The sequence below is a fragment of the Genypterus blacodes genome, unplaced genomic scaffold (genome assembly GCF_046128005.1).
Source record: "Genypterus blacodes isolate CSIRO-AG114 ecotype Tasmania unplaced genomic scaffold, CSIRO-AGI_Gbla_v1 ptg000044l_1, whole genome shotgun sequence".
Lineage (NCBI taxonomy): Eukaryota > Metazoa > Chordata > Actinopteri > Ophidiiformes > Ophidiidae > Genypterus > Genypterus blacodes.
Window position 1 is genome coordinate 3,361,332 of NW_027466857.1, and position 24,172 is coordinate 3,385,503.

Consider the following 24,172-nt stretch of genomic DNA (forward strand, 5'->3'; position numbering starts at 1 on the left):
GGACACAGTAAATATACAGTCGCTTGGAACACTTTTCCAGCAGTGTTGAAGATGTGCAGCTACATGTGTCTTGAAAGACGTACTGTACTGCCTTTTAGGCATTCATTTAGGGATTTAATAACAATTGTGATAATATACCACCACAGAATGAATTAAATGAAAAAAGTGTCATCGCTGTATGGAACATGCAGCTACACACAGTAGCCTACACTTCAATTAGTAGAGTACTCACAGTGTGCTAGAAACAAATGCCTTGGTATTTGTCAGATGTATAGGAAGCGTATCCACCTATCAACAACTTCTGTTCTCACATTGCATTATGCAAGAACAGAAGTTTTGTTACAAGAATGTGAGTCAGGGTCCTATGGCTAAATGATCTGAACATTTTGTCAAAGCGATTTTGATTTCACAACAAATACAAATGTATAATAGTATTTCATTCCTAGCTGGCTAAACAACTTAGATTCCCCTTGGTTAAATATAAATCTCTGTAGCCCCTGAGGTGTTGCTGTATGTTAGCAGAAACAATGGTTTGGTCTTGTCTTGTTTGTACAGGAGGCTTCGCTAAAACATAATGGGTTCTTAGAGGCTTGAGATGAATGTCCAGGAAACCAGTTTGTATTGCACTGACTTGGATAGAGAGTGACTTGTGAAAGTGGAACATGTCGCCTTGTGCACTCAGGAACCAGGCTTGTGTTGCTGATGTTTTTAACAAGATAAAGTGGATTTACCAGTTATATATGAACAATCCAGCTCACTAATTTCTGAGTTCATCAATCAAACTATTCAGTCAAATCAGACACAGGTCTTTATCAGTATTGTATTACTTTATCTTTTTACATATTATCTTGATTATTGATTATTCACTCTGTTCAGCCAAACACACAAAAAGAAACACACACTTACCTTATCATATGGATATAAAGTGGACTTGTACACAAACGGTCATTCTGTAGAGAAGGTGTGAACAGAGTAGTCAATGAACTTTTTTCTGAATAATGAAACCACATGCAGACAATACCACGTTAACATTTTCTTTAAGTAGTTTTAGCACAATGCTGTTGTCATCATTATGTTGTTTCTTTTTCCTTTCTTGTAGGTTCTGATCACCATTTACTGGTTGGGTCGCGCTGCCAACAGCTGCACCTCATACAGCGGGCCCACGCTGGACCTGAAAGAGTTTGAGGGCCTGCTGTCACAGATGCGAAAGGTTTGTCACGCCATGCTGGACATGGACAGCACATGTGCCGTTGAGAACCCAATGTTTGATTTCGAAAAACACAGCCTTGTTATTATATCCAATTTTGCCGAGTTATGGACTTTTGATACGGCCACGAGTACGTTTGTATTTTCAACTGCCAGTATGTTCTACTACTTGAAATCATGTGAAACACAATTGTGGTGCCATACTATGTTTGAGATCACCACAGGATTAGAGTGACTGTTCAAATATTGTAAGTGAAAGATCACAGGCTTACTTCTTATCACAACTAAACCCCAAAGTGACATACATTGACATATGTAGAGTACATATGACCTCTACCTGCTTACTCCTGTTAGGTGTCTGTGGACGAGAGTTTGTTTGTTTGTTTGTACAAACCTTTAGTTATATGCTCCAGTCTCAATCATCTGGACCATCTGCACCCCTCACATGATGCAGGACAGAGAACGTTAACATGACCTTGCCCCCAAGAAATGACCACTCATATGGCACACACACCATGGCAAACACTCACACACACAATGACGTCAAGCCTATGCAATTTATTGCACATTGTACTGTCCCTTTGCTCTTCAATAAAACCCGCAAATCACTGCCAACATAGCAAAATAACTTTCCCAGATGTCCCCACGTGGCAGTTGACCAAAACAAAGGAGTGTTTCCATGAAACAAAAGTGATATTAATAATGAAATGGGTTGGAAGTATTTGGTCAGGTGTGTTAGTTTGATTGTGTAACCAGATTTCTGTAAAAATGAAGGAAAGCTCCCTGGATGGGAAGAGAGGACATTTGTACTTCCAAGTCTGTGTCTATAACTAATGAATGCTGGACACTCTAAAGGTCAAATGAAAAACTGTGTGAAACTGAGGCCCAGTGGCGTTGATTGAAATAATGTTGTAACTTAGAGGTCACAAGTTTGCTTCCATCAAAACCTAAATTGTTATAAACCAGACACCTAATGCAAACATTATGCTTTATGTGCATTGAAGTAATGTAAGAACTGCAAAACTTTTAATATTTAGTTTTTGGAAAGAATTAAGAAAGTGTACATTTTGCAGAAACCTTTAGGAACGGTTTAAGGAATTCAACCAGGTCTGGATTGAAAATGCATGAGCCCACCTGGTATACTGTATGTGTGCTTAGAGCTGGCTAAAGGAGAGCTGTAAGGTGGAGGACAGAGGAGGGATTTCAGGAGATCAAAAGAAATAGAGTTAAGACAAAAGGGAGGCAAGAGAGATAGATAAGAGGGATACATATGGTTTTGCCTCCTCAAAGAGAGCTTGTTTGTTTGTCAGAGAAGGATGTGAAGAAGTTTGTTTTAGAAAGCAAACATCCCCTGCTCTAGTTTAATGAGGTGACGAAAGAACAATAATTCAAAATATTAATTTCAAATATTATTTATTGTTGTTATTCTCTATGTGTGTGTGTGTGGGTGTGTGTGTGTGTACATGTTCAGGAGGCAGAGGAGGCAGAGAGCCCAAAGCGCAGCATTCGGGACAGTGGCTACATCGACTGCTGGGACTCTGAGCGGAGTGACTCTCTCTCCCCCCCACGCCACGGCCGCGAGGACTCGTTTGACAGCCTGGACTCCTTCGGCTCACGTTCACGACAGACTCCGTCGCCGGATGTCCTGGTTGCCCGCGGCAGCAGCGATGGTAGGAAACTTTGACTCTACTCCCTTCATACTTTCATAATATTTGTGGTAGTAGCTGGAATCAATGGTGATTGTCTGGTTAGGGAAATCATCACTGAAACAAATGGTTGCCGGTTCAATCTAGTCCACAGCCATTGTAACATTGTTTATAGGCAAACAGCAACAACCCACAAACGGATGTGAATTTATTTTTTGTGCAGCGCTGATGTCAAAATGGAGTAATTTTGGTTGTTTATGTGTATTTTATGTTGTCATCACAACCTGTTAATTGCTGCACTCACACATTTAAATGTGACCCTTGTAAATTTTAATGAAGGCCTATAAAAGGTTAGAGCAGTCACCACAAAGTGTAATGAAAGTTTAAACACTTCTTTTCTGAAGGTCATATGGGAAAGCATAGTGAGGCAAAGCTTCCTGTCTGACTGTTTAGTTTGCAGGGAAGCGTAAAGGAAACCACGTTCCCCAGCGTGAAGATGATGTCATCAAAACTCAAAAATAACATACAACTGAAGTTCCATAGTGATGCTTTGGATATTTTCCCTCATTGTTTACATGTGGCATGGAGCACGTGTTGCTCACAACAGAATGGGGCCTGAAAGAAGCAGTACCTGACCGTCAGTTTTCACTCAGTGTGCACAGCTGTAATGCTGCAAGGGAGATTGGATATTGATTGATGTTTTTTTTGCACATTAAAGCATTGCAAAGGTATTCAAATAGACAATTGGAAATAAAAACATGACCACCCGATAATGATAAACTGAATGTCCCCTTTAAAAGGAGAAAAGTAACCAAACATCAGCTTCAAGCGCTCTGAATCAGAGCAAAGGCCAGTTAACATGATATTATAAAGGCATATTCTGAGAGAGAGGATCATTTTCTCCTCCCACAGCAGCCTCATTAGAGTAGGATGCTGAGCTGCATCAACACATTGTTTACAGCTTCTTGTGCTGTCCACCAACACAAATAACCCACAACCACAGTCACACTGCCAGACTACTTGTACATCTCTAGGCATACTCTTTATTGGCATGCTCACACTGTAGTCATGTTGGTAGAATTGAAGGATATGATATAATAATTTATGATACCTTTGGTGAATTCATTATACGATTGGTCTCTCCAGGTTCAAAGTCTATTTTTTTTACCTGCCATAACAATTGTCAGCATTGATTTTATTTTGGTTATACTAATAACATCATAAGGCTACACAGACTACAGAACTAAGAACAGATAAGAGAGCAGGTATCAGACTATCACAGAGCGCTTTGACTTCACCCAGAACAAGAGGATCCATTGATCGCCATCCACACAAGTTGACTCAGCCAGGTTTTTTCTCTGGCCTGACCTTTCGCCCAAAGCCTTTTCACTATTCAGCTCTGTAAACTGACTTCACCCTGACTGTAACTAGGGGACAGGGAGCAAGTTTAATTCAATCTCCAAATGAAATTCAATATTGATGATGCTCTTTTGTTAGGCCAAGTTTGGTAGCTCGATCCAGTGATGATAAATGAGGCTCTTTGTGCTTCTGGCACTCCTACAGTCCAATTCCTCATCCTCTTCCCGCCAGCTTGTTGTAGGACAACACCCATAGCAGTTCAAATCAAAATAGCGTTTTGATTAGATGAGGATAACATGTTTGGATCATGTTATATTCCGTATGTAAAGTCTTCATATTGATGGCGAATGTTTCAGTTGAATTTGCATCCTGACCATCCGGTATTTTGTGGGGGTTTTCTAGTTACTAATAATCATGGTGGACTGCACCGTTTACATCTCCTTTAGAATAACTGCATGTTGACCATTGTGATGTAAATATGTTTTTATGAAGCTTTGGTCGAGGGTGGCACTGAACCGTGATTTACGCTCCAACATGCTTCACTGTTACCATATGTGGAGATAAAGTGGACATGTGTTCTTACTTAAAGACGGATAGAAGCTTGCCTCACTCATGTTTCCAGTCGATGGGTTAAGAGTCATAATTGAGCCAATCATTGGAAGTGGAGATACTCAAGCTCTCTTTCGGGCCTTGATCTGTCAGTCTTTCAGACCACATAAAAATACTGAAGTCTATTGATATAAAAAGTACAGTTTTCACAAGTTAGTCTGCTGAGACTGCATGTATCTAATTCATAACAAGCCTAGATTTCACAGTTTAAATATGGTTGAAATAGCCTTCCAAAAAATTTCCTTCATTGCTGGTTACTTATTTTGGAGCTGTTATAGATGAAGTGGCTTCAGACTTTAGTAGAATTGCACCAAAGACAACATGATATGACAAAACAACAGATAAGACCTGATCCAAGGAGAAATTGAAGTTATAAATTGGTTACCCATGCATATACCCAAAGAAAATTGAATTCCAGTAGCACATGTGCAGAACCTCTTGGAGAGGAATTTTTGGTGACCTTGGGTAAACTGAGACTGCAGGTCTTACCTGCCATTTGGACATACCGAATATGGGAACGCATTAGTGAAAATCAGTTAAATGAAGGCAGAAATGTGTGGTATGCTAACAGAACCTCACACAGTTTATACAGTTGTACAAACTGACATTATCTCCTTATTTTCATGCTTTTGTGTACTTAAAGTCTCACATTGCTGAGTCATTTATCTGATCTCTGACCCTTTCTCTAATATTTGTGAGATGAGCTAAATCAAAGCTGAGATGCAAGGATTTTTACCAACAACACAATATTTCACCAGTTTGCCTCACTCGCAGTCGCAGTCTTCAGAATTGCTTTTAAACTGTGTTTAGGTTTAGAAAGTAGAACAAATGGAATTATTGAAGTTACTGATGCCTGAGTGACATATGTAAAGAATAAATGTTCTGAGACTGAAATTCCTCTTGCAGAGGACTAAAAGACACGGTCCAGTGAAAGACCTTGACTGATGCACAAAACCAGGTGTTCATGCTGACATTGAAGAATCTGATACAGACACAGTGGCATCATGAGTGACTTCTTCCAAACAGCAGGCCAGAATTTAGTCAGTGTGAGCCGCACAAAACACATTCACCGGTGATTTATTTTACACACTTTTACCCTGTAAACCAGTCATCCGCCTGCTCAGGTTTGATTTATGGTCAACCATTGAAATGCATAGCAACACTAGAAATTGGCAACTATAACCACAATGGAACTGTTTGTGTGGTTTATTTTTGGAATTATTCCTCTCTCTTTCTCTCTCTCTGTCTCTCTCTTGCTCTCTCACTCACACACTCCCTCTCTCCGTCTCACTCAAGCTCTCTCAGTGACTCAGCAGGTTGGTTCCTCTTAAAGGGGACCAATTGTTATTTTACAGCACGTAGTAATAACCACGATAGAGAGTCATAGCCTTTTAATCACAAATAATATCTTCATTAAACAAAGTCACATGAATAAATGGGATAAATGTCATTATTGATGCATGAGAACCAACCTAAGGGAACTATTCTCCTCTAAACAGTATGTGAGACTCATCAGCCGTCCAGTCTGTAAAGGGATGGTCTCTCTGACTGTGATGAACATATAAGCTAGTAACTCTCTTCACTCCTGCCTCTCTTCCCCCCATCAGGCCGTGGCAGCGACTCAGAGTCCGACGCTCCCCCCCACAGGAAGATTCCAGACGTACGGAAGGACGATATGCTGGCACGCCGGACCTCCGTCACTGAGCTCCGGACCGTCATGCCCTTCAACCAGTACCTGCCCAACAAGAGCAACCAGAGCGGCTACATGCCCACACCACTCCGCAAGAAGAAGAGCGATAAAGAGGAGGCGGGGCGCAAGAGTTGGAGTACTGCCACTTCACCTGTAGGGGGGGACAGACCATTCAGGTGAGTGCGACCGAAATAAGAAATTAGAATCATTGATCTTATAGTGTGATGATCTCACTTGTTAGCATTTATTGGTCTGGCATTCCTCTTTCATTTCATTGTCATTGCTTCTCACTTCTCACTTCATCTTTTTTCTCTCTCCTTCTCCGCCATCATGTTGTGATGTTTTCAATGTTTCCCCTCTTGCCTCTTGTGTTACATCCTGTCTCGGTCGTGTGCGTGCTCTTTGTCTTTCTTGTCTTGTGATCGTCTTAATTAACGCCATCCTTGTACCGCTGTTGTTTTTTTCGTGATGACCTTTGCCTGTGCGTTATACTTCACTGGATACTGTAACAGTCCAAATTGGTCCCCTAGCTTAGATAGTCCACGCAGAGAATCCCCTCGCACATGCCCCGCCCTGCTCCCTGACACCCGTACACAGATTCTACAGAGGCACCAGACTACAAAGGATGAGGAGGACAGAGAGCTGGCTCCTTCCAGGCCCCTTATTGAGCTCCTTGATACAGGCTCATGGAGTAGCAGCCTCCCTCAGCCCTGTCAACAGACTGTAACACACCTGATGGTCACCTCAGAGCAAAGGTCTTCACCTTTTTCTTTCCTCAACACAGAAATCAGACACCTAATCCTGCTTTTCACCCTCATGGTTTTGATTAATGTTGTGCCGCAGAGGGCTGGGACTCCTCAGATTTTCAGTCCAACTAAACACGACACCAGCTGACTTCACTGATCAGCGGAGAAGAGGAGCTGATCAATGAACACAGCTGCTGTAGTGTTGAGCTAAGCTGAAAAGCTACAGACAAACTTCATTATTTCATTTCTATACAGGCCTTTATATTTACATTAGGAAATATTTCTCCTAACCAAAACACATCCAGCTTGTTAGAAATGTTCTAAATGAATAATCGTGTGCTCTGGTTTGGTTTCATGTCAAACCCAGACATGGTGAAATACTTCTAGATAGTGAAGAGCTTTCATAGCTACTGTTTCTATCAGGCCCCTTTTCCTTTTCAGTCACTGTTATTGCCAAGATCACACTTTCCATCACAGTAACCTTCCATCCTTATTCACAGCAACCTAAAAGTAGTGAAATAAAAAGTAGAGTGGGGTTTTTGTTTAAGGTAACAAATGTGAGGAGCAGCAGCTGATTGATGAGAGTATAAGCCATTAAGACACAATGTTATTGCACATGTCACAGTTCAAAAGCTGCGTCAGTGCTTTATTGCTCTCCTCACAGGGGTTAGTTTAGGCGTTTTATTTTGTCTTAATTTTCTGTTTTGTTACAGTCACACCCCCACTTTCCAGCTGTTTCTGGCACCGATAGTACAGCGCCGCTCAGTTTTGCATGTCACCGTGTCAAGGGAGTGAAGAGATTCCTCAGGAGATGACTGATTTGTTTATAGCCGCGTTCCAAGGAAGAGACGCGTTTCCAGGATGTTCCCTAAAAGGTTTTGATACACGCTCGCTGCTGCTTTAGTCGGCAACAGCTCGCCTGTTTCCAGAAGAAAACTCAGCCACAGGTAGAGCATTTTTAGTTTGACAGTGGCATCACATGAGTTCCATATTTCAGCAAAATTGCATCGCCCCAGGCAACGTTACATCAGAAAGCCACATTCTTTTTAGGGAGCACACAGTTGCTCAGTGTGATTACATGGATGGATGTGAGAGCTGACATCCTGTCTTGGGATTTTTGCTGCTTTTTGGCGTTCCGAGCTCAAGCACAAATGACAAGTGCAACCCATCTTGTCCCCTATTGCGTAGTGTGGCGGTGTATGGATGTGTGTGGGTCAGATATGGTTCATTAGTTTAGCCAACGTGGTCACTTTGGGCAGAGATTAAGCTGTGAAAAGCATCTGCACTGATATATTTGGATTTGGTTTGAGATTAATATTGAAACTATTTGTATGTGTGAATCAACACTTCTCTCCAATAACGTCACAGTCAACCTGCCTGGTACACTCCAACAAACCCTGAGAACAAAACTGCACCACCTACAAATATCACCCTGTTCATGCATGCAGACAAAAATGTGTGCGTCCACACACATAAACACAAAACACACCCTCAGGATGTGAGGAAATGAGGCCTTCTTCCTTCCCTGACCCTGAGCACGGCTCCGACTGAGTCTGGCCTTTTCACAGCCGGCAGCTGGACAGTCTCTGCCTCCCTGCCATGTATTTGGGGAATTTACAGTCCAATAATAAGCCTCCCAGATAGTAGCTATAGATCACAACATGACTAACAAAAGAATGTTCGGTAAATTTAGTGTCTGGCTTTGTGAGTCAGACTTGTTTTTGCATCCAGTCTCCTCTGAAGGGATTTGTGACCATGATGTGTTGTTTTTCTGAGATTTACATCCCACAACCTCCATTTAGGCTCCTTCAGAGGAATGCTGTCAGATCATATGAGGTGATCACCAGGCAGCAGTACGTTTTAGTTTGCTCTGCTCTCTGCAGCACCCCGGCCCGCTCGTGCTCAGAGGAACTCTTCCACCAGGCGTCCACCCTCGTAGCGTTCCACCCCGCAGTCGCTGCGGTTGTGCGAAGCCCTGTCGACACCTCCGGGAAGCATCCTCCTGAGGAGCTGGGATTGAGGAAGGGTGGCACCGGAGTCCTGTTAGTGGCAGATGCAGAGCGAGACGACATGTGGACCCGAAGAACACTGACCTCACCCAAACACGCCACTACCCCAGGTTCCGCCCACTTCCTTCCTGTTCCTGCTTTGGTGGCATCCGCGGCCGCAGTGGCCACGGCCACGGGTCAACAGAAGGCGAGAACGCTGAGCGAAAGCGATGAACCGCAAGGGAGGCCACCTTGGTTGGACGACAATCTTCCAGCAACGTGAGCCTCATCCAGCAGCTACACTATATTTGAATAAGTTTATACCAAGAACTAGAACGACACAAATGCACATTCATCTCATAGAAGCTACGACTTCAGCATGCCACCTTAATCGCAGATGAGAATGATCCCGAATTTGGATGAAAGACTGCAGATTCCTGAGGATGGCATGAAATGTACATGTCTGTAGGCTGATACTGACTGTACATAGAATGCATGGAAACTCTCCTCGTTCTCTTTTAGGAAAATGACAGAAGTCTTTGATTAAATCCGCATGATTCTAGATGTTAACCTTTGATCCCAGCGTGGGGGGCGGGGGAACTCCAACCAAAGCCGCGTTTGAATCTGAAACCAATATGAAGAGGTTTTTGTTTTTTATCATACATAAATACACATGGCAGTTCTTCCATGCATGTGCTGTATGTAAGTGCATGCGTCAGCCGGGGCATTATTAAGCATGCCAGCGACAATAAAGGAAATATGACATTGGAGTCTAATGCAAACCATGCTGCGTTATGTAGAGACATCCAGACAACATTCCATATGGCACAAAGACGTCCTACAAAACAACCTATCTGATCTTGATTTAGCGAGGCTTCTCCCTGATTTAGTCTGCCTGGTCTCATGTGGTGAGTTTGCAACGGAACCACAGGCCACACACTCCCTTACACCCCTCCGACATCACAGAGGAAGCTCCGTTGAGTGTGTGAAGGCCTAACCTAGCAGCGGCGGTCGCAGACAGACCCAGAGCCGGGTCTTTGATGCTGCGTTTGTGCTATCTAATAAAAGATGCAGTGTCAGCTGCATTCCGAGATCGTTGCCATATGCTTCAGTTGTTGGCTTAGCAGAGCTTTTTGGATTGGTAGGCTGCCTCCTGGCTGTGTTTTGGGTGAGACTGCCCCCTTGTGCTTGTTTTGTTGCTTGTATTTAACCCCTGACAAATACATCTGTGCACAGATACAAAGCCACTAACTAAACATGTCGCATCAAACTGTCGGTAACATTTTCCATCTCTAATCCCTCATACATGAACCCGTTATCTTCTGTGTCACTGTGTCACTATTTTGATGTTCACATGGATCTGGTGTGTCTCTGTTGTGTGCACTTGTGTTCATTTGTAATTGTACTCTCTCTCCATCTTCTCCACCGTGTGTAGATTCAGCCACACGTCTAGTGTGTCAGATGATCAACAGTAAGTTGTACCACTCAGAGCCGCAGCCTGGCCGAGCACGGCACCAAGCTACAAAACAAGAAGCCCTTCTTAATGAGTCATTTAATCATTTGGCCTTGGTTACAGCTTCATATTTCACAATGTAAGTGCCAAAATCTTCCAAACAACATTCAGTCTTAACTTCCTTGTTTGGCCAATAACAACTGCCAACTTTGACCATTTCCATTTATCTCCATGAGAGATGCTGCAGAGAAAAAGCCTCTGAGGTTATACTGTGTGTAGACATCAGATGGTGCTGAAAATCTCCAATAATTGTTTTAGGAATGTTACATATTCAGTGCTAGAGAGAATAATGAGTCTCAGACTGTATCGTGTAGTTTCAGGTGGCAGTCGGTTTGGTCAATCAACGTTGGGAAATGTAAGCAGATTTTGCCACTTACATCCAAAATGTGCATATTAAGATAATCAGAGGGTTAAATGACTTGTTAAGAATAACATTTCTGGCATTATGCTCTAACATCTCTAATGTGAAAGTTTGCAGCTGTTCCTTTGGTGGCTCTTGGCCTCTCTGAGATCTGAGAAACTGGAAATAGAGAGGATTCAGTAAACATCACATCAGAGCTTCTTCCAGCTGCATGTTTCATATAACAAGCACCAGCTCCAAAGCCTCTCACCCTGTAGAGCAGAGGTGCTCAAGCCAACAGAGGTCCCACTTTATGACTTGCATGCATGTTGGTTAAATGTTTTAAGTATTTTGAGGAGCACATGCGGCTCCAACCACCCGGACACAATGCTTAACCTAAGGCGTGCAATCCCTGGATCACCGGGAAGGGAAGAGTTGCCAAGGAACAGGAGAATCATTGCTTCTATGTTTTCACTGTGAAGCAAACTCAGATAGCTAACTTAGCTAACCATCAATCTGGAATTATCCGCACATCTACTATTAGAATTACATTTACATACAATCGCGCCGACAGCCAGCGTCTATCAAACCCCTAGACCCCTTTACTAGACAGGCACTTTGACCAACTAAGCCACAGCGCCTCAGCAAACATGAGATGCGACAAACAATCAGTGACACAGGCTGGAAATAGATGATAGTAACACACACACACACACACCTGAAAGTAGATGCACATTATTGCATTGAAAAAGTTTTCTACTTTTATCCCCTCACAGAAAAGTTTGAGATATGGAAATAAGATTCCAACAGGTGTAAGATTCACGGGAGTCATTACAGTAATGTCAGTCGTAATGTGCAGCTTGAGATTAGATGTGAAACTGAAGTTTATAAATAATCAACATTTTGACAAAAACATTGCTATGAGCTTTACATTATATTGATTTTTATTGTTCCTATTCATCTCTTTTTAACCATCGTTTCCATCTGTGTTCGGTGTGATGTCATCAATGAGGTCATTTAAGGTGCTGTGGCTTAGTTGGTCAAAGTGCCTGTCTAGTAAACAGGAGATCTTGGGTTCAAATCCCAGCGGTGCCTTCAGTGTCTGCGGTAGCTCAGTATCTACTTTGGCAAGGATGTCCTGAATTTTTTAGAAAAACACAATATTGCATCAAGCTCACTACCACCTGCATGTCGTTGCCTCACCACATCCATGTGTCTGAGGTGGCTGCAGCAGGTTTTTGAGTGTGGGCGCAGACTCCACAGCCCTCCTGCATAGATGATGTAGCAGGTCTGGGTGGTGGATGATGTGGTTCACCGCCTGAAAACGTGCAAGCCCTGATTCTTCTGCTCCTCTGCAATGCCATTCCCTTCCCGGTCGTCTCATGGCAGCACCACATGAGTTCTGGGTTCATGGATTCAGGTCCAGGCTCTTGGACCCTGCAATATGATTTGGTACATGTTATTTAATATTGTTTCTCTCTCTCTCTCTCTCTCTCTCTCTCTCTCTCTCTCTCTGTCATTTTCTCTTTCTCTCTCTCTTCCTTTCTCAGGAGTGTAAGTATGATCGATATGCGTGGTGACGAGGAGGCCATTCTACCGCCTCACAGCCATATGCGTCATGAGTTGATGCACAACCAGTACAACAGGCTGAAGGAAGAGGAGGACGACTGGCAGGATGTATGTCCCACACACAAGTTACTCCCCAACTTGTGTTTTAATTCTCTGTAACCTTGCTGCTTTGTCGGGAACTCAAACACTCGCAATCTGTTGTGTTAGGATCTGGCTCGATGGAAAAATCGGAGGAGGAACATTTCCCAAGACCTGATCAAGAAGGAGGAGGAGAGGAAGACGATGGAGCGGCTGCTGACAGGGGACACTTCACACACCTCCATTAGAAGGAGAAGCATTAAGACCTACAGAGAGATCGTGGAGGAAAAGTAGGTGAAACAAGCAAGGAGAGTGTCATGTTAATCAGCAGTCCAATTAAAGTGCACAGATGTGTGTGTGTGTAGAGCAGATCTGCTATAAGGCGAAAGTAGGTCTGAAGAAGGAGACGTTTATGTTTGTGATCCACATTGGAGCTATAGTGGGCACAAAGGTGACAAGGCTTCTTCTTGGAGTTCACATAATTAGGTCATCTACAGAGAGAAAGTGGGAAAGCAGGACTGCTGTGTTAGTAAAGTAGCACACACACTCTTGGTTTTATGTGCAGGAAACCCATCTGTTTAGTTGCTTGAAATAGGCTCAGAATATGGTTTGATTCTCCATTTGTGTCGTCTAATTCTACCTTTAGATGAGCAACTCCTACACGCTGATGTTCCATTTATTAGGACGTTAGCGTGTATGGCCTCACAAACGTCAGTAATCACTAAGGAATCACATAGTTTGATGATTGCTAACTCTTTTCTCTTTGGATATGCTGTTGATACACTTTGAGTTTCTTATTCATTTCTTTTGTCAGTTTTGCTACGTCCATGTCTGTTTTTCTTCCCCTCTAACATAAGTCTGTCCCATTTTAATCTGCATTCTGCTTTCCTTAGAATCTTTGAAAAGTTTAAAAATATTCTTTGGGTTAGATTTGAAGAGTTTATTTGCAAAAATTCATATTTTTATTGTGTATTCCTGATAATTACTAAATGTGTAAAAAAGAATCTAGATTTGAGAAATACAAAAAGAAAACCAATACTTTTTTTTTTACAATTTTTTAAAAAATGTTTTGCAAAAGCACATGTGGGGCTCAAACTCACATTAAAATAAATACTGTCTCAACACAAAATACATTTTAAGCATTCATCATATCCTACGAGTCTTAGCCATTACAAACACACTGACAACATCTAAAACTACAGTTGTAATGCATAAATAGGTTTTTTCAGATTATATCAGTTGCAAATGGAGAGGTTTTTTTTTTATCAAACTGTGTGGTATTAGTTGCTTGCCTTTTTACCCTGCATGTGTACCTGCTCTCCTGTGTTCTTCAGGGAGCGCCGTGAGGAGGACCTGAGAGACGCATACAAGCGAGCCAGGAGCCCGGAAGAGGCGTCAGTGGTTCTTCAGCGTTACGCTCAGCGCTTCTCCATCAGCGAGAGTGTCCTGGAGCGCCTGCAGCTACCCAAACTCCTGGACCGCAGCGTGTCGGCCGACCCCTCCATGCCCTTCCCCATCTCCCTCTCCCCATCACCGACCACCTCGGACCCGTTTGACGTGGACCCCAACGGGCCCTTGAAGTACCTGCGGCAACAGTCTGCCCCGGCGCCAAAGTTCACATCCACAGTGGAGGCGCGGATCGAGGAGTTTCCCTTGCAGCACCGACCCCAGATCCGCTCGCGCTCATCCGAGCCGCCCTCCACCCGAGCACTGTCACCTAAACCAGTGCCCTTGCTGACGCCCAAGCCTTACTTCCAGTCACGGCCCACAGGAGCTGAACCTTGGTCCGGCAACAAGGTAAGAGGAGTCCTGATTGGTACATCAACTGTCATTTCCTCAGTATCTGTCGTTACTTCAGCAACAACTCTAGCAGAGAGAGGAGAAGAGTTAGGGATGCTGTAGGTCATCACTTGTTCTTAAAGTGATGTGTAATCTGGAGCAGGAGCTATAGCTGTATCAGTATCAGTATTGGTCCGGTTGCCATAGTGAAATGGCTCATAGGTTACATGAGGCATTACTCTGTTCAGTTGCCCTACATGGGGATGAATAATGCCCTCCTCATCCTCAGCAGATAAGATGAATACAAGTGTTATAACGACAATCCTTCTTTAGTGGGCATGTTAAAGGGCGTGGCCACGTTGAATGCAGTAGCCTCCCTGTGTTTGCTGCCCTCTTCACAGACTGATGGGCAAATCTCAGTCGCGCTCCTCTCTCTCTCTTGGCATTTACATTAGAATGCTGAAGAACCACCATGGAGATGAACCGGCCGGTTTCAAGGGAGACGTCCGCTCCCAGAAGAAATGTGCAATGTTTCAATTTAGCACACAAGCCCTCTCAACAGCATCCATTTCCTTTTCTTCTGGAAAAAATTACCAAATGGCCATATTCAGAATGAGATCCAGTGTTTTGGTGTGGAGGAGTGGGAGTGGTGGGATATTACCAGACCAAATGGAGCGCGGCTCTTCGCTGGAATGTCTTGTCTGGAGTCTGAGCGGAGCCCCGGCTTTGAATGGAGCCCTCTGTTCCCTATTGACTTAAGACGTTGACAAGTAGGGCCCTCTCAATGTGAAGTGGGCTCCCGGTGGACAAAGAGGGCCCACACAGGCTGCTAGGAGAGGGATGAGAAGGTGGAGAGGGGGGAGCAAACTGAGAGCCTGCATTCACCCCAACTCCACCACTGTGTCTTAAGTTACCGCTCACTCCGAGGTTCCTCACACATACATTACTGTGTCTTTGTCACAGGGGCCAAAATGGTGTCGAGGGACGGATGAAAAGACATGAGTGGCTAATAAGGATGCATACTTTGTTTGTGGAAGAATCCTTTTCTCAAGCTAAAGTAGTAATAAGGCGATGGAAAGATACTCCATTACAAGTAAATGGCATGTCATTTAAAATGCTGCAGTGAAAGCAATCAAGTGTCAACATCACAATGTACTCATGTATACATGGTGGTGAAGATGTGGTTTGCTTTCTCTATTGACAACAGTAGGTCCAGTTTTAGGTGCAGTTGTTTTTGATCAACGAAAAAGACCTAAGTCTTAAGTAAGAAAGGAAGGTTTAAGAAAAAAAGGTTCTGGTTCTGTAAACTAATTGGTAACTGTAGTAGTCGTTTAAATGTAGAAGCGTAAATATTTTCCCTCTGAATTGTATTTGAAGGTGGACGGTTTGCTCCGAGTGAATGGCGACAACAACGTTCCCTCCATGCCCCAGAGTCCAGGAAGAGAAGACTCTCCTCTGCATTTCCAGCCGTATCCCCCTAGCCCCAGCAACAACCCAGCAGACATCCCCACCACTTCAGCCTTGCTCACACACAGCACACACACCTCAGCCCCCACAGGAAGCCCCGGGTCGACGGAGCCCAAGGACTCTCCAGTTGGGACAGAGTCGCCTGCTGAAGATGTCCAAGCAGAGAGGGTCTCCGTCCCACTGAGCCGGCCCACGTCGCTCCCCACGGTCAGACTCTGCACCTTCATATGCCTTCAATGAAATCAGATGTTCACACTATATAGAAAGGACACTAATTATAAGATTTAATTATGAAATGTTATATCAATTCAAAATCTTAAAAATATGTTGCTGTTGTTGTTGTTGTTGTTGTTGTTGTTATTATTACTATTATTATTATTATTATTATTATTATATTTCCACCATTTTTAAAATAATTTATTTGTATTTTGTAGTTTTGTTGTTAGTTTGTAGTCTTTTGTTTTGTGTCAGATTTACTTTTCTTAACTTTATTTATTTTGGATCAAGTTGAGATTCATTTTCCACAAAGGTTCTCAAGGCACTTTACATACAGAGTTTTTAAAGAAACCCAACATTCCCCCATGCGCAAGCACTTTCGCAACAGTGGCAAGGAAAAACTCCCTTTTAATGGGAAGAAACCTCAGGCAGAACTGGGCCCTAGGTCATCTGCCTTGACCAGTTGGGTTTAGAGAGAGAGGGAAAGGGAGAGAGAGAGAGGGAGAGAGAGAGAGAGAGAGAGAGAGAGAGAGAAATGAGAGGGAGAGACACGCAGAGAGGCACAGCAACAACAACAATAAAAGTGTTTTTCATTCATAGTTGTGATAGAAAGAGCTTTTTTATAAATGTCACAACACTGATTACATGACCTCTCCGTACTCAGCAAAATGTCTTTTAGTTGTAGAGTGTGTTATAAAACATTCAGTAATGTCTTGCAGTCGTTCTAATAGTTTACAGACTACACTTCCGTTTTCTGTGCTCTGCTTTATTCTTGGTTGCATTTTAACATATTCCAACAGTATTTGCAGGTTTATTTAATGGCTAGACTTGATAAGAGGTTTTAGACATGGATCTTTGAAGACTCTTTATTTGCATGACTTTCTTTTGATCCCATTAAATTAGGGTTATTACTTCAGTCGGAAACTATCTGTTGTCTTTACAGGAACTGCAGCAACCAGGAGAAAGCTTTGTGAAAACCGTGGTGCTGTCAGCAACTCCTCTGGAAGAAGAACAATCAAAGACAGAGACTGCAGTCCAAGAAACGTTGCCTGCAGGTCTGACCACTGCCGCTACACTGACACCTAGTGGTGTTTTATGACATTGCATTGTTATTGTTAATGGTCGTCTCTTTTGCCTTTGAAAATAGGTCACATTTATTTTATGGATTGGTTATAGGTCAAGACTATTCAATATCAAACTTTGACTTTGACAGCAGCACCCTAGCCAGACTTAAACTCTGCACACATCTTTATGTTCCTACTGATGAAAGTGGTATTTCCTAGATATTGAAACTGACACCTTCTTTCCATTTTGTTAAAGAATTTCAGTTGATTCTTTTTCTTTATTACATTGCCTGTGTGTTTTCAGAAGCCAAACAAACCCTCCAAGGTCAAACTGAACTCTCTAGTCAAAACACGTCCAAGTGCTTCCTTGTCCAATCAGAGGTTGGCACACAGAGAGATCAACCAGTAATGTCACAGGTGAGGCTGCAACCCACATGAATCAATTCAATTCAATTTCAATTCAGTCCTTCATTGTCCCATGAATTTTGCAGCAAGGCAACATAACAAACTGTAAAAACAATAAAAACACTAACAGCCAGTACAATAAGTAGGGTAATCAATCATTTGATACAAACATAATCAATAATTCAACACTGTCACTCTACACACCAGACCAACCGTCACACTATCAACTGATCGACCAATAACTTGTAAATCTTCCTGCAGATCAGCGAGCACTCCCAGGCGTCTCAGAGAACAGAGAGCCTGCCAAGCGTGGCTGCGTCACAATCCCTGGGAAGTATCCCATCGTGTGACAGGACAACAGGTGAGTCCTCTTCCTCCTCTGTGTTTGCCTGGCTCCTCCTCCTCCTCAGTCCTCACTCCTCTCTCTCTCCCTTTTGCCTTTCAACCCGACACGCTTTCTCTTTCGCTTTTGGACTGAGAGGAGCTTCTGTGTCCTTTACTGACCTCTGCTGGCAGCTATAAAGAAGTCTCATATCAATAACTTACCTTTTACAAACACACAAGCTCTGAGATCTTTTTGCAAAATCCAACATGTTCCTCTTAAAGGATTTTGTCAGCTATCCTTTTGTATTTCTGTGATCCTAGGGTGGGGCTGCACATGTGTGAGGGTTAAATCCCTCCTGAAGGACTCAGTGTTGAACCTATTGACTATCTGTCTTTCCCTTCCTTATCATCTTCCCTTTCCTTCTTTCCTCCCCTCATTCCCTCTTTTCCTCCCGCCTACATATTTTTTTATTTCGATGTAGAGTTTGCAAACAGTGTCAGGTCTCCACTGGCAACCAGCAACCCTAAGTTACGCTGGGAGTTCTTCGCTCCTGCAGGTAAACCTCTTCATTCACGGGTGGAGCTCGTCTTTCCTCCAGGTGTCAATGAGGCAGCCACACCTGAGTCCCATCTCTTGTCTTTCACTCATTTCTACATTTCCGTTGCTGCCGTGTGATGCTTTCTCCTTTTTAAACGTCCTTTTGAAGTTTCTCATGTCGATTACAACTGAATGCACATTGAAACAAGTGCACAGTTGTTCCAGGTTGAACTCATCTGTACGTCGTTGATTGTAAAGTTTCCTCCCAAAATGATGTCATGTTTAATTGATTTTGTGTGTATGTCACCTCTGTTTGATCAGATGCACTGTTGGAACGTCACGTGAATGATGTCATCCATGGTAGCATTAAAATTGCAAATATTTGTTGTTTTATGTGTCTTTGTTTTGAGCTGCGCCGTGCATCCAAAAGCTACAACATCTGTCTTGTACTGGACACAAAGCTGAGCAGATACCAGATTCAAATGATGAATATTAAATTTCTAGCTGAATAGACCAAAACATAAAGACAAAATCCAGATTTTGTTCTTGCTTTTGGTGGCCCTCAGACGTTCAGTGTTACCTGGTGTTTCTCTTTGTTTCCAATCATCTGCATCTTTCCTCAGGTTCTCCAAACCAACACTGTGGGCGTTCTCATCCAAAAACCTTCCCCATCAAATAAGAACGCTTTTAGTTTGACCGTGTAATTACAAACTCTGTTGTTTGAGATGTGTTTTAACCCCTTGTTCTTTTTCACACTCACTCTACAGAGGAGACGCAGAAAGATCAACCTGGCAACGTGAGTAACAATGATCATCTGAGTGTTTGTACTGAGCCCTGCCCCTCATTGCCTTTACTACCTTGTGTGTTGGAGTGTACATACAGTACGTAGCTGAAAAGAACAAATACTCTGTAGGGACGATGTGTACAACACAAACACAACCACCAAATCCCCCAAATCACAAATCTAACCCACAAGTCAAAGCTGAATTGAATAACAGAAGTGTTTAGGTGTTGTCACAGCAGAATCTGCTTCTCCAAAATGAAATATCCCTATGATGTAAATGTAGAAACAATGTCTCATCACACAATCTAATGATTACCTAACGTTCTAGTTTAGCTCCAGTGTTGATAATGATAGAGCACGATTCCTCCTTCACTTTCATTTGAGCTCATCTTTCTCTTTCTCTGTCTTCTCTCTCTTTAGTAGGAGTCCTTTGGCTATAGCATTGGAATAGTGCTGTTGTGGTAGACCGACAATTTATGTCTCTTCCCTTCCTTCCTTCCTTCCTTCCTTCCTTCCTTCCTTTCCTCTGGATCTGTGTTGACGTGTGTGTCTGGGTGCTTGTCGGGGTCCACTGGCTCTCACGGATGGGGTTGTGTGAGTGTGTTTGTGTGTGAGTGGGTATTGTGTGGAGGTGTGTGTATATATGTGTGTGTGAACTTGTGCATGTATATCTGTGTGTACATTTGCGCATGTGTGTGTGTGTGTGTGTGTGTGTGTGTGCGTGTGTGTGTGTGTTTGTGTGTGCACTCCTGTGGGGCCCTATCAGGTGTCAGTCCCGGTGTTGCCCCAGGCCAGGCGGGGCGACCGCTGGTCTTGGGACCCGGATGAGGAGCGAAAGCGACAGGAAAGGTGGCAGCAAGAGCAGGAGCGCATGCTGCAGGTACACAGTACAGCTCAGTGAGCAGAGAGCATGGTGCTTGAGACTGCCAACGTTAAGGTTCCAATGCCCCGTGGAGCTCAGTGAGTCGGCACCAGAACGGCCAGGATTCACCGTGGATTGGAGTTTTAGTCGTACAGTATACTATTCTGAAGCCCAGTTCTGTTTGACCCTTAACTCGCAAAGCATCTCCTCCCGTGCAGTAAGTCAATAAGACAGCACATGTACCAGAGGGCGGCGCTCATGTGCAATGCAACTGTGCCCATGGCAACAAGGCCCACACTCAAAGTTGCTTAAGATAAAATCAAATGCCAAATGCTGATGTGCTGAAGTATCAAAAGGTTCTGGGTCGACTTTTTAAGAGATAAGCATGAATCGGTGCATAAGCAAAACCTGGAAGTGGATTCAAACCAAGCACGCTTTGAAAGCATGTTGTTGGCACAGAAGGAAATTGGACATGGACGCTTTAGAGGCTTCAAGTGGAATGTGAAAGTTTCATAGACAGCTGGGTTACGTAACCATGGTTTCAACAGCATTTCAGTGACTATATATCAATATATTAATCCATCAATCCGTGACACGCTGGACAGGTCAACAGTATATCACAGGGCAGCTACACAGAGACAGACACACTCGTGCTCACTCACAACTAGCAACTTAGAGGAGATCACCTAGGCAAAAATGCAAAACATAGTTATTTGAAGTGAATCATACAATAACATGTTAGAGTTAGTCAGGGCCTTGATTATAGTCCTTGAAATGATGATGTAACCTAGACGTAAAAAAGAAAACTTTCACTTTTCATCCAAGTGTAGCCCAGTTTCCTATTAATAAGTGATCTCGGCTGATGATCTGCATCTCAGAATCAGAGGGATTAACCCCATTTCATCGCTACTTGCAGCTTTGCCTCCATATTTGTTTGGTCGTGAGCTTTCGCTGCTTCCCAAAGCGACGCTCCAGCTCCTCCTATACACGCCGTGGCCACTGAGTGGCAGCGTTGTGCAATGAAAAGAGAGTAAGCTCCAGCTCCGTGTCACACCCTCACTCTCTCTCCATCTCACACACACACACCCCCACACACACACACACACAAACAAGGACATTGCCCAAGGTTGCTGCTGTTGCTGCCACCCTAACCACCCTCTCTCTCCTCAACCAATAAGAGGTGCATCTCAAACACCCCTCTCCCCCCACCCAACCCCACCCCTCCCTTCCCCCACCAGTTCTTCTCTCTCTCTCAAAGGCCTCACTGCTCATGGTAACGTACCAAACCCACCCACACCATAATCTCTGTGAACACACCTGGAAGAGATCACAGTGTCGATGCACTTGTTTTATGGTCTCGTTCCAGATGAGACGCACTGAGATGGATGAATGACTGGTGCCTCATTGTGCTTGCCCTCCCCACCCCCACCCCCAACCCCACCCAACGCCCCCCTCCCCTCCCGTGGTAACCCTGAGTTGTCTCTGCGTTTTGATCTCTTTCTTTCTCCTTCTCTATGTGTCCCTGTATCCTGCTGTCAGTGTTCCTGCACAGGTCTGAATAGTCCTGGGGGGAAATAGCTGTGACCAGTGTCGTATCGCCTTGCTCGTCTTCATTTTTGCACTGTTACATGAGAGAAATCTAAGTACAACCTCGGGTGGATTTTAAGCTGGAGTTTGTGCAGGAACTCTGTGTCCAGCAGCCTCTGCATGCTCGCCTTTGCCTTTTTGTCTACATTTCCTGCTTCTGCTCTCTTTTGTCTTTAAGCCCTAACAACCTGAGCAAGTGTTAGATATTCTTATCTCAGAATCAAGTCTCAGGATTGTACTTGTACGTGTATCTTGAATCCATTATGTTTACATTGAGCAGGACGCACTGAGAAGAAAAGAAAAGCCTCTTGCACGCAGATATAATTCCACTTGTGTAATTTTCCGCAAATGGACCACCTGCATATAGTTTAGAACCCCTTCCCCCCTGTTGTTGCTGCAGTGTTGAGGCTCTGTACTGTGTGTCATATGTCTGTTGCCATGGTGACAGGAGAAGTACCGTCGCGAGCAGGAGAAGCTGAAGGAGGAGTGGGAGAAGGCTCAGAGGGAGGTAGCAGAAGAGGAGAGAAAGTACAACGAGGAGGTGTGTGCATGCGTGTGTGTGTGTGTGTGTGTGTGTGTGTGTGTGTGCGTGTATGTCTGTGTGTGTGTGTGTGAGAGAGAGCCTGAACAGGAGCAGCCAGGGTAGGTGAGTTGTTTACCCAGCTCTTTGCACACCCTCAGGCTCATGTATCTCTCCCCTCTTCCCGACAGGAGCGTAGGATACTGGAGGAGACCGTGACTCCCCTGACTCCCCGCTCCTCCACCCTGTCCTCGCCCACCCGAGGGGAGCCCCCCTCCGCTGCAGAACCCAAGGACACCATTGTCCGCTCGCTGGCCGACTGGGAACGCAAGCAGGAACTCCTGGAGAGACAGTCGGTAAATGACTGATTGATAGTTTTGCTGTGGTTTTTGTGTGAGATGATGTGATTGGTCGTTCACCAGACTGCTTCTCATTTCTGATTGGACGGCACAGAGGGGCAGCGCGGAGAGCCTGGAGTGGAAACGGAGAGAAAACGACAGGACCAGTGACATCAGCACTGCAGACGACAGCATGAAAACAGGCAGAAGGTTCGTGAAGAAGATGAAGATGAGCCTGTAGAGGAGAAAACAACAGAAGAAGCTTTTGTGTTATTGTTGTGTTACTTAGAGCTTTATAGTCAAATATGTGAGAAACTACTGACCCAGCTAAGAGAGGAAGATCTGTAAATCCGATCAAGCAAGCTTTATAATGCCAACATGCTTCATCTCTGTCATCCTCAGCTCCCTCAGTCAGACCAGCAGTCAGACTGAGACGCACGCTCATAGTCTGCAGAACGGCCAGAAGGTTTCAAGTGCACAGGCCAAAACCCAGAGTCCAGTCAAGAAGCAAACAGCAGACTGCAACAAGTCCAGCCGGCCAGCAGGAGACCGGAGGTGTGTGTGTGTGTGTGTTTGTGTACTGTACTACTGTACAGGCAGAATAAAATTAAAGGTCAAAGCCAGAATGTTAAATATATCAACGGTCTGAGTAAGATTTTAGATCGAAACCAAAGGTAATGCGCAGATATCCTGTCTTAGATCCATCTTCTGTCTCGGACTGTTGCATGATGAAACACATCTGTCTCAGTCTGTAACATAATCTGATTTGCAGGTTTCTTCAGGACACTCAGCAGTCACATTCCCATGTCTCCCTGTGTTTAATCCACAGATCTATAGTTGTACCTCCTACTCAGCTGTGTACATGTTTCCCTCATGGCTGCTTTGTTGTTGTTATTTAAGGCAGCTATTATTTAAGGAATACTCTTAAGTTACATCTTCAGAATGCAGTTTGAAATGCTCTCATTCAAACACCCATCAGGTTGCTGAATAACATGTGAAAGCTACTCATCATCCCATGTGCTCAACTAACAGAACCTTATTCTGGTCAAAATAACACACAGTGAGCAAGAAGCTGAAGCTACTTAACTACTTAAGCTGTCATTTGGAGAGAAATATTTGATTTTGAGACAAAACATTCCTCCAGAATGTAAAACACAAGAAAGCACAGACGACCATCAATCTATTTCAAATACCTGAGACCTGATAAAGTCTATAAAATCCAATTTCTTCAACTGCGTCAAACATCAAGATCTCCTCACAAGCCTGAAGCTGAGAAATCAGTGCATCAGATCATTCCAATCAAACCCAGCAGGGTTTTTTGATTGGACACAATAGTCAGGAGCCTTTGTTAGTGTCCTTTAGAATCATCTTCAGTTACCATGAATGACCACAAGGTGGCATCTTGCTTCTGTATTTTGACTCACAGCCTTCCTCATAAAGTAACAGTAATCCATGATAGGAGAAAGAAGCAGTTTGAAACACCTACACTCATCTAACATGAGAGTGTGTCAGTGGTGCAGATCAGTGTAAGATAAGGTAAAGCA

The 24,172-nt window shown here is 43.8% G+C and overlaps 1 protein-coding gene and 1 non-coding gene across 8 annotated transcripts in view; both read left to right on the forward strand.

Annotated features, from left to right (window-relative positions):
* LOC142999438 (LIM and calponin homology domains-containing protein 1-like) overlaps positions 1–24,172 on the forward strand; it is a 76,534-nt gene that overhangs the window by 50,457 nt on the left and 1,905 nt on the right. For 3 of the 7 annotated variants that reach the window (XM_076149009.1, XM_076149011.1, XM_076149016.1), the window contains 18 exons: positions 1,100–1,210; positions 2,678–2,876; positions 6,428–6,686; positions 9,140–9,523; positions 10,680–10,715; positions 12,648–12,774; positions 12,874–13,034; positions 14,079–14,541; positions 15,901–16,197; positions 17,150–17,261; positions 17,575–17,687; positions 17,937–18,036; positions 19,305–19,333; positions 20,088–20,201; positions 22,219–22,311; positions 22,482–22,646; positions 22,744–22,838; positions 23,031–23,183. In XM_076149009.1, the coding sequence (XP_076005124.1) occupies positions 1,100–1,210; positions 2,678–2,876; positions 6,428–6,686; positions 9,140–9,523; positions 10,680–10,715; positions 12,648–12,774; positions 12,874–13,034; positions 14,079–14,541; positions 15,901–16,197; positions 17,150–17,261; positions 17,575–17,687; positions 17,937–18,036; positions 19,305–19,333; positions 20,088–20,201; positions 22,219–22,311; positions 22,482–22,646; positions 22,744–22,838; positions 23,031–23,183 (3,011 nt within the window). The remainder of the gene's footprint in view (positions 1–1,099; positions 1,211–2,677; positions 2,877–6,427; positions 6,687–9,139; positions 9,524–10,679; positions 10,716–12,647; positions 12,775–12,873; positions 13,035–14,078; positions 14,542–15,900; positions 16,198–17,149; positions 17,262–17,574; positions 17,688–17,936; positions 18,037–19,304; positions 19,334–20,087; positions 20,202–22,218; positions 22,312–22,481; positions 22,647–22,743; positions 22,839–23,030; positions 23,184–24,172) is intronic. The other 4 variants (XM_076149012.1, XM_076149014.1, XM_076149013.1 and 1 more) reach the window with 4 other exon arrangements.
* trnat-agu (transfer RNA threonine (anticodon AGU)) lies at positions 12,119–12,192 on the forward strand. The gene has a single exon. It is a non-coding gene; the product is annotated as a tRNA-Thr (tRNA).